At 36.6% G+C, this 10,081-nt stretch overlaps 1 protein-coding gene and 1 pseudogene across 1 annotated transcript in view; both read right to left on the bottom strand.

The window, feature by feature from the left end:
* Nucleotides 1–690, bottom strand: part of LOC107878536 (probable glutathione S-transferase parC) — a 2,571-nt gene extending 1,881 nt beyond the window's left edge. The window contains exon 1 of the mRNA XM_016725556.2: nucleotides 237–690. Coding sequence (XP_016581042.1) covers nucleotides 237–554 — 318 coding nt within the window. The 5' untranslated portion in view covers nucleotides 555–690. The remainder of the gene's footprint in view (nucleotides 1–236) is intronic.
* A 1,527-nt stretch (nucleotides 691–2,217) lies between these two features.
* LOC107878535 lies at nucleotides 2,218–9,736 on the bottom strand (annotated as a pseudogene).
* Between the last annotated feature and the right edge of the window lie 345 nt (nucleotides 9,737–10,081).

Below are 10,081 nucleotides of genomic sequence, written 5' to 3'. Positions count from 1 at the left end.
AAAAAAAAAAAACAAAAAAAAAGGTCCGATACTGATAACATGTAAAGTGTAAACAAAGTGATGTTTACCCAATTTAAACCCAAAAGCTAACCGGTCACCATTGACCCAGACTAATAAGAAAACATTTCACTCACAAACAACCAATGTGAAACTAATCCAATAATACAACTCAAAACAACGTTACTTCAACCCCAAATTGGTTCAAAGAAAAGACAAAAAAAAAAGTATGAATTAACCTTTTTGTCAATGTAGTCAGCCCAGAACCTAGCTTGTGCTCTCTCATAAGGGTCAGAAGGAAGCAAAGGAGCTTTGTCCTTCCACACTTCATCAATGTACTCAACTGCAATATTAGACTCACAGACTGGTTTTCCATTGTGAATCAAAACTGGTATTTTCTTGTGGATAGGATTCATCTGTAATAGCAGAAGACTTTTGTTCCTCAAATCCTCTTCTTTGTACTCATACTTAACCTCTTTTTCAGCAAGTGCAATCCTAAGCCTCATGCCAAACATACTAGGCCAGAAATCCAACAGAATCACCTCATCGTTAGCCATTTTTGTTGTATGAAAGAAGAAAAAAGCAACAAGGAAAAGAAAGAAGCAGTTTCCAAAATTGCCTAGTACTGATTTGTTTGTTGTAATTGGATGCACAGTCCTATGTATAGATAGCACGTGGATGACTTCACATAGTTGAGTTATTTTAATAGTAAGTTGAAGTTGGTAATAATGTTTGTATCCTATGTTATGTCACTGCTTTCGTCACGTAGTACAGCAATGTAGGCTCCCCCAATGTTCTTTATTCGACTAAATTTATTGGTGATGGTTCATTCGAGCAATTTATTAGAATTGCTCAATGTTGCATTACTCCTTTTGGAGCTTAACGGTTGAAGTTACATTTCCTCTTGCAACACTAATACTCTAATCCGTTGCCTGCTCATTAGTACAGCACTTAAACTTCCAATTTACTAATGACATTTTATGTCATTTACTCCTACAAGTTTCAATTCTTCCAATCTCATTTGGCTGCTGCATGTCGGTGGTGCATGCATGGATGTGCAATTTTCTTATAACTTTTGAGCATTATTTTGTTGTGAGCATTATTTTGTTGTAACTCTGATAGCTATTATTTTCTTATCTCTTGTAATCTAAAGACAATTGATTTTTTCTCTTTACTATCTTTTATTCTTCCTATTCAATCCAAGGAAGATTCATCACTTATAAATAGTATGTTTCTTTCTGTGTGAGAAGTTGTAAAAAAATGATAAGTATGAAAAATATTATAGTGGGTAGTAATGAAAGTCAGAATTGAGATAAAGGAAAATATTTCAAGTCTACAACTATATTCACTTTATAAATGAGAGTAATATAATGTTAAAAGGAAGGTGTTCTTATGGTGGAGTTTTGGACTCTTCAAATAATTTGGAGTTGCTTGAGTTGTACGACGTTGTTGGCTGTTGTATCCTGAAAAGGACAAGTCAAGATATATATTACTGGATCGGTGTGGATTATGCCACAGTGGACCTGAATCTACTTAAAAAGAGCAAGTTATTCGTGCCTCAGTCTGAATATATCTTTTATTCACTTATGTTAATTTTTACCTTTTCAAGTATAATTTAATTATTGTGATATATTACACCAACAAATAGTCATATAAATTCAAGGGATCTTGAAATTTGTGACTTGTGAGCAAAAACAAATACTCCCTTAGTTTCAATTTATTTGGCTTGTTAAGAAAGTTTTTGAGTTATAGTAAGCGTTTGGTGACAGATACTCAAATATTTTTGGCACGTCAATTTTGAGTGAAGTTTTAACAGTACTAACAAAAATATTCACTCATGTCTACCGTACCAACTTGGTTTGGAACTGAGTCGCTTCCGTCCCATTTTATGTGTCGCTATTTTCTTTTTGGTCCATCCCAAAAAAATATCATCTTTCATTATTTGGTAACTATTTAATGACATCATTTCTATTTTATCCTTAGTAAATCCCCTTATTAAGAAAAGATAATTAAAAAGTAAATATTAAAATAACTTTAAGAGGGACAATTTTGTAAACTTTACAAAGTCATCACTTATTTCTTAAACTCCGTATCCGATCAAATAACGACACATAAAATGGGACGAAGTGTTATTATAGTAGATGATGCTCATGAAAAAAGTGATCATTTCCCATTACAAACAAGGACTACGAAAGCTAACCCTCAACTGGACACAAGCAAAGAGTCCCTTTATTACAAGTAATAAACGTAGAACTTACACAATGACCAAACAAACATTTTTAATCTTGAAACAACAACTCAAGAAGGCACAACGAAATGCCTTTTTTTAATACATGATTGCATATGCATATGTTTATTCAAGTCCATATATCTGCCTAATAACTTTTCCAAACTCAAGGACCTTCTGTTGGTCTGGCAAAGTCTTAGCAACACTGTCCCTCTGCATGAACCTCTTGCCCCAAGCCACAATCTTTGGGCACTCAGCCTCTATGCTGAAGTTGTTATCTTCCACAATACGAGTACGTAGAATCTGTATAATAGAATAACAACTTCAACTCGAGTTCAAGTATGAACAAGAACACAATGAAGTTGAACAAATACCCTCAACACAAGATCAAAATGATCTTTACAAGAGGTGTATTTTATATTTCAGAAATATAGATGAAACAGAAATTGTTAAGGCTAAGTCGTCCGAATTCACGGACTTTCCATAAGGAATAATTCCCCTCACTGTACCCGAGGTTATGGAATCTTCCTCCCATGATAAAATGGCCTTCAATCCGATTATAGCAGTACCTCAAATAGGCGGATTCTTCGAACACACTAACGATTTGTATGATCACACTTAGAGTATTTAAAGTGTATTTTTAAGAAGAAGAAAAAGTTTGTAATTCTGAAAATTTTTCTATCTTAACCTGTGGAAGAAAGCAGGTTATTTATAGCCACAACATGCCCCTTTGAAAGGTGGCATTGGTTCAATTTAGAAGTGTGTGTCTTTTCCTGAAAATACATGTCTGTTTACTTAAATCATTGCAGTAATTTTCTGAAACAGTACATCATTTCGTGAAACATTGCATCAGTTCGAAACAGTGTTGCAGCAGTTCGTGAAGCAGTGCACTGTTCACGCGAAACAGTGCTACTATTCACATAACAGTGCTACTGTTCACGCGAAACAGTCACTGTTCACGCGTCAGTTTATGAAGAAGTGCACTGTTCACGCGAAACAATGCTACTGTTCACGTAACAGTGCTACTGTTCACGCGAAACATTCACTGTTCGCGCGTTCCTGCTTGTTTTAACATTTCCATTCAAACCCTTTTATTACTATGAACCCAACAATCCCCCAAATGGGGAATGACTATTATTTTCGTAAAACTTTTACGAACAAGTATGTGATCATCAAGTAAAGACTGATTGCATCTGGATAAGTGGGTTTCCTTTGAACTTTCCGTAGTGAACATGCATCGGATGCACTCGGTCAATCGGTAGATTTGATATCTTTAAAACGTCGAGCTTTAATGTACACCTAGACAACACATGTCACACAACCAGCCTTTTACCGTCTATGGTTCTCACGGTTTTGTTCTTTTCAGCCATAAACACGTCCCGGTTTTCATGAGAGCTTAGAGAATAGGCCTTTACTAACATTCTCTTTGAAGCGGCTTCCACTTTGCCCACACATAGGTGATTTCTAAACGTTCAATCCTATAGATTAAACTATTTGGTCAAATTTGCCAAATTTAGATAATCGTTAAAAGACTTTTCACCTTAAGTCTTATCCTTGTTTACTATACATTGTCTACATCATGAGAATGGGTTGGGTAATTGACAATGTTGAACCTGTCATACACAACTTTGTTTGATCTCTTTGAACCTAGCTCTTGGGATCTCTAGTCTGCTAGGTAGAGTTACTGCCATGCTGACTTGTCCTAGGCCTTAAACCCATTCCCTTGGATTTCTTTCCACTCCTTCTCTAGATAGGCCTTTTGTAAGTGGATCCAACACATTATCTTTCGACTTTACATAGTCTACAGTGATAATTCCACTAGAGAGAAGTTCTCTAACGCTATTATGTCTTCGTCTTATATGACGAGATTTACCGTTATACATCATGCTCCCTACCCTACCTATTGCTGCTTGGCTATCACAGTGTATACATACTGGTGCCACTGGCTTGGGCCAATACAAAATATCTTCTAAGAAATTTCGAAGCCATTCTACTTCTTCACCGGCTTTATCTAATGTGATAAATTCAGATTCCATTGTAGAGCGAGCGATACAAGTCTGTTTGGATGATTTCCAAGAAATTGCTCCTCCACCGATAGTAAATACATATCCACTTGTGAATTTTACTTCGTTCGATCCGGTATGTCACTGGCGAGTATGTATCAAAGTAATCAAGGCCTTCCTTCTGTTTGAAGGCTTTTACTACAAGTCTTGCCTTGTATTTGTCAATAGTACCATCCGCCTTCATTTTTCTTTTGAAGATCCATTTAGAACCTAAAGGTTTATTTTCGGGAGGAAGGTCAACCAATTCCTATGTATGGTTGTTTAAGATTGAATCAATCTCACTATTGACTGCCTCTTGCCAAAAGGATAAGTCTGACGAAGACATCGCTTTTTTAAATATTTGAGGCTCATTTTCTAAGAGAAATATTACAAAATTCGACCCAAACGAAGTTGACGTTCTTTGACATGTACTACATCTTGGATTTTCTTCATTATGTACATTCTCACTTGGTTCATCTCGAGGTCGTTTAGATCCTCCACTAGATTGTTCATATCTAATTTTATGCGGGTAAATATTTTCAAAGAATTCAGCATTGTCTGATTCAATTACCGTATTTTCACTAATATCCGGATGTTCAGATTTATGAACCAAAAATCGACATGCTTCACTACTTTTAGCATATCCTATGAACACGCAATCCACCATTTTAGGTCCTATCTTAACCCTTTTAGGTATAGGAACTTGTACCTTTGCTAGACACCCCCACACTTTAAAATATTTCAAGTTAGGTTTTCTTCCTTTCCATTTTTCGTAAGGAATTGATTGTGTCTTACTATGGGGAACTCTTTTGAGTATACGATTGGCCGTAAGGATAGCCTCCCCCCATAAGTTTTGCGGTAAACCAGAACTTATAAGTAAGGCATTCATTATTTCCTTCAAAGTTCGGTTTTTCCTTTCTGCAATTCCATTAGATTGGGGTGAATACGGGGCCGTAGTTTGATGGATTATTCCATTCTCTACACATATCTGAGCAAAGGGAGATTCATATTCTCCGCTCCTATCACTTCTTATCATTTTGATCTTTTTGTCTAACTGATTTTCAACTTCAGTTTTATACTGCCTAAACGCATTTATTGCTTCGTCCTTACTATTTAGCAAGTAGACATAACAATATCTAGTGCAATCGTCAATAAAAGTTATGAAATACTTTTTCCCACCACGAGATGGTATTGACTTCATATCACAAATGTCAGTGTGTATTAAGTCTAAGGGATTGGAATTCCTTTCAACGGACTTATAAGGATGCTTTGCATACTTCGATTCCACACACGTTTGACACTTAGATTTATTACACTCAAAGTTTGGCAAAACTTCTAAGTTAATCAGTTTTCGTAACGTTTTGTAATTAACATGGCCTAAACGTTCATGCCATAAATCATAAGACTCAAGAAAATAAGACAAATTCAAACTTTTATTCATTTCAACAGTCATTACATTCATCTTATAAAGGCCCTTCGTGAGATAGCCTTTTCCTACATACATTTCTCCTTTGCTAACTACAATTTTTCCAGAAACGGTTACACATTTGAATCCGTTCTTATCTAGGAGTGAAACAGAAATTAAGTTTCTACATAACTCTGGAACATATAGCACATTGTTTAGTGTCAAGACCTTGCCGGAAGTCATCTTTTAGCAAATTTTTCCTGTTTCCTCCACCTTACCAGTAGCGGAGTTGGCCATGTAGAGCATTTCTTCTACTTGAGCCGGAGCAAATGACGAGAACAACTCTTTGTTTGCGCAAACATGGCGTGTGGCGCCAGAATCCATCCACCATTCGCGTGGATTCCCCACCAAGTTGCATTCCGTGAACATAGCACACAAATCATCATATTCTTTGTTGGACTCAATCATATTCGCTTGGTACTTTTTCTTGCCTTTCTTCGGGACTCGACAATCTGTGGAATTGTGGCCAATTTTGCCACAATTGAAGCATTTTCCCTTGAACGTTTCTTGGGTTGATTGCTTCCATGTTTATCTTTCTTTCGTTTCTTCGAGTTGTTTTGGACATCCTCTACAATATGTGCTCCACTCATTGTAGAATTTTCCTTTGACCTTCTTTCGGCAACTTTATTGTCCTCTTCAATACGAAGACGGACGATAAGATCTTCAGCGGTCATCTTCTTGCGCTTATGCTTTAAGTAGTTTTTGAAGTCTTTCCACAAAGGTGGTAGCTTCTTAGCTATTGCTGCTACTTGGAAAACATCATTCACAATTAAACCTTCTGCTAGGAGATCATGTGTGATGACTTGCAACTCCTGTACTTGAGAGACAATAGATTTGCTATCAATCATTTTGAAGTCCAGGAACCGTGCAACAAGGAATTTCTTGATTCCCGCATCCTCCGTTTTATAATCCTGTTCAAGTTCCCCCCACAGTTCCTTTGATGTCTTGGTTCCACTATAGACATTATAGAGGTCGTCTTGGAGACCACTCAGAATATAATTCCTGCAAAGGAAATTCGAATGTTTCCAAGCTTCTACAATAACGAAGCGGTCTTTGTCCGAGGTTCCCTCGGGCACCTCGGGAGCGTCTTCTCTAGTGAACCATTGTAGACATAAAGTGGTGAGGTAAAAGAACATCTTTTGTTGCCACCGCTTGAAGTCAATGCCAAAAAAATTTTCGGGCTTCTCCGCCGGTGCCATCGTTGGCGGAGCATTTGTGCGACTTGATATGGCAATATTATTTTCCCCCATAGACATTGTCGCATCCATCATTTGACTTTCAGTTGTCATTTTTCCTATCACCACAAGAAAGAAAAATTAGTATTTTTCAGAATACTATAAATAAAGTTAAATAACTTTAAACTCTTCTTCTTGTTTCTAGTTAACAATGAAGTTTTTATTACTTCGAATCATCAACCGAGTGAACCTTAACTTGTGATGAAGATTTTATGTCTTCTAATCACTAGTTAAATTCAAGCGGAGTAGAAAGCCTAAGCTTTAATCTCCAAAAACAAGCAATACAGATTCTGTAAAAAAATTATTCCTTAAGATTGTTATCTTCCACAATACGGGTACGTAGAATATGTATAATAGAATAACAACTTCAACTCGAGTTCAAGAATGAACAAGAACACAATGAAGTTGAACAAATACCCTCAACACAAGATCAAAATGATCTTTACAAGAGGTGTATTTTATATTTCAGAAATATAGATGAAACAGAAATTGTTAAGGCCAAGTCGTCCTAATTCACAGACTTTCCTTAAGGAATAATTCCCCTCACTGTACCCGAGGTTATGGAATCTTCCTCCCAGGATAAAATGGCCTTCAATCCGACTATAGCGGTACCTCAAATAGGCGGATTCTTCGAACACACTAACGGTTTGTATGATCACACTTAGAGTATTTAAAGTGTATTTTTAAGAAGAAAAAGCTTGTAATTCTGAAAATTTTTCTATCTTAACCTGTGGAAGAAAGCAGGTTATTTATAGCCACAACATGCCCCTTTGAAAGGTGGCATTGGTTCAATTTAGAAGTGTGTGTCTTTTCCTGAAAATACATGTCTGTTTACTTAAATCATTGCAGTAATTTTCTGAAACAGTACACCATTTCGTGAAACATTGCATCAGTTCGAAACAGTGTTGCAGCAGTTCGTGAAGCAGTGCACTGTTCACGCGAAACAGTGCTACTGTTCACGCGAAACAGTCACTGTTCACGCGTCAGTTTATGAAGAAGTGCACTGTTCACGCGAAACAGTGCTACTGTTCACGCGAAACAATCACTGTTCACGCGTTCTGCATGTTTTAACATTTCCATTCACACCCTTTCATTACTCTGAACCCAACAGAAGTTACCATACGTCTCATAGGTATGAAACCAGCAGTAGAACCCAATCAGAGCAATATCCAAATAACCAAAGTTATCCCCTCCAAAATAAGTCTTGTCTCCAAGTACTCCCTCCAGCACTTTAAGGACTTCTATGGATTCTTTCTTAGCTGCCTCCTGCTCATCTCCCTTTGTTGAATGTATCTTCCTTGCAGGAACATACAACTAAAATTTCAACAAACACAGAAAAAGAAATGGTGATCACTTAGCTTGTTGCCCCAAAACTAAGATAAAAGAGTTTGTTCGTGTAAAGAAAATGGACATATAAAGGATTAACAAAAAATATATAGTAGAGAGCATTCACATTTCTTCAACTAATGTTAAACTCTAATACCCCGCACATCTTGGACTGAGCATCTGGAGTGTGGGAGAACTAGGAAGTGCGAGGGAACTAGCTTAAGAAGTGAAGATTACCAAAGGCTATTTATTCCGAGACAATATTCCATCTCTAGGACCTACGTTGGTCGGACTTGAGTGAGGATCTAGAGGTATTCCATTTCTTCAACTGACCTGAAACTCTAATACCCCGCACGCCTAGGACTGAGCATCTCAAGCTGGGGAGACCTAGTTTATGAAGTGTGGAATATAATCGGATTAACAAGACTATATAACAAATTGTCTATTTCTTCAACTAAGGTTAAAACTTTGATACCATATATAATGCCTAGGACTGAGAACATGAAGCACAAGAAACCTAGCTTGTGAGGTGAGGATTAACCAAGACTATATAAGGAGACAATATTCTATTTCTTCAACTAATATAAAACTCTAAAACCCTGCAAGCCTAAGACTGAGCATCTGGAGTGTGGGGGAACTAGTTACGAGACAATATTCCATTTCTACATATTCTTAAGTGTGGATCTAGAGGTTAGATCCTTCTTAATCTAAAGTTGACCGGAGCAGGTACATATCCCACACCCACACACATAACGCCACAGGTGTGCCACCGGAAGTGAATAGTCCAAGCAACTTACTCTACAACTAATGCGAAACCTAGGACTAAACAGCTTGACCATGGATAGTATAATAAGCATTAGATATACAAAAACTAAAATGAGTCTTTAACTCTAACAACATGTTAACAAAAATGGGCATTGACTTAATAATTTAACCTCAAGAACTAACTCATTTGACCACAATCAACCAAGACTACAAGAAAATACCATTTTATACTCTCAACCAACCAGTGTGAAACTCTAACAACACAAGGGTATGAATTTTACCTTTTTGTCAATGTAGTCAGCCTAGAATCTAGCTTGTGCTCTCTCATAAGGATCAGAAGGTAGCAAAGGAGCTTTGTCCTTCCCCACTTCATCAATATACTCAACTGCAATAAAAGACTCACAGATTGGTTTTCCATTGTGAATCAAAACTGGTATTTTCTTGTGGATAGGATTCATCTGTAAAAGCAGTGAACTTTTGTTGTTACCCATGAAGTCTTCTTCTCTATACTCATATGCTACCTCTTTTTCATCAAGTGCAATCCTTGGCCTCACGCCAAACATACTTGGCCAGAAACCCAACAGAATCACCTCATCATCCTTAGCCATTTTTGTTGTATCAAAAATAGAATTAAGAAGGCTAGCCAATAAGAAGAAAGAAGAGTTATCCAAAAATTGTTGCTGTATTACAATTTGCTAGTTGTACATACAGTACAAGGAAGCCTTCAATTTTTTTATTTTTTGTGTACCAGTTGTGATGTGCTCTATTAAACAATCGTTTGATAGCTGATCAAATTGCAGAAGTACCACCTTAGATAATTATAAATTAATATGATGTTTGATTTAGAATTTTTAAATTCGTAACTGATAATTTATAAATTACTAAAGATTCTTATATTATATTACATGTATAGAAGTTAACAAATTCATAATAATTCATCCGTGCATTTCTAGTTTGTCACGTTCCGTTTCGCTTTGCGAAGGCTTTCAATAAACGGAGGGAGCAACTAAGGGTGCATTTGTTT

This window comes from Capsicum annuum, chromosome 7 (genome assembly GCF_002878395.1).
Source record: "Capsicum annuum cultivar UCD-10X-F1 chromosome 7, UCD10Xv1.1, whole genome shotgun sequence".
NCBI classification, from domain to species: domain Eukaryota; kingdom Viridiplantae; phylum Streptophyta; class Magnoliopsida; order Solanales; family Solanaceae; genus Capsicum; species Capsicum annuum.
This window is presented reverse-complemented; position numbering and strand designations above follow the sequence as displayed.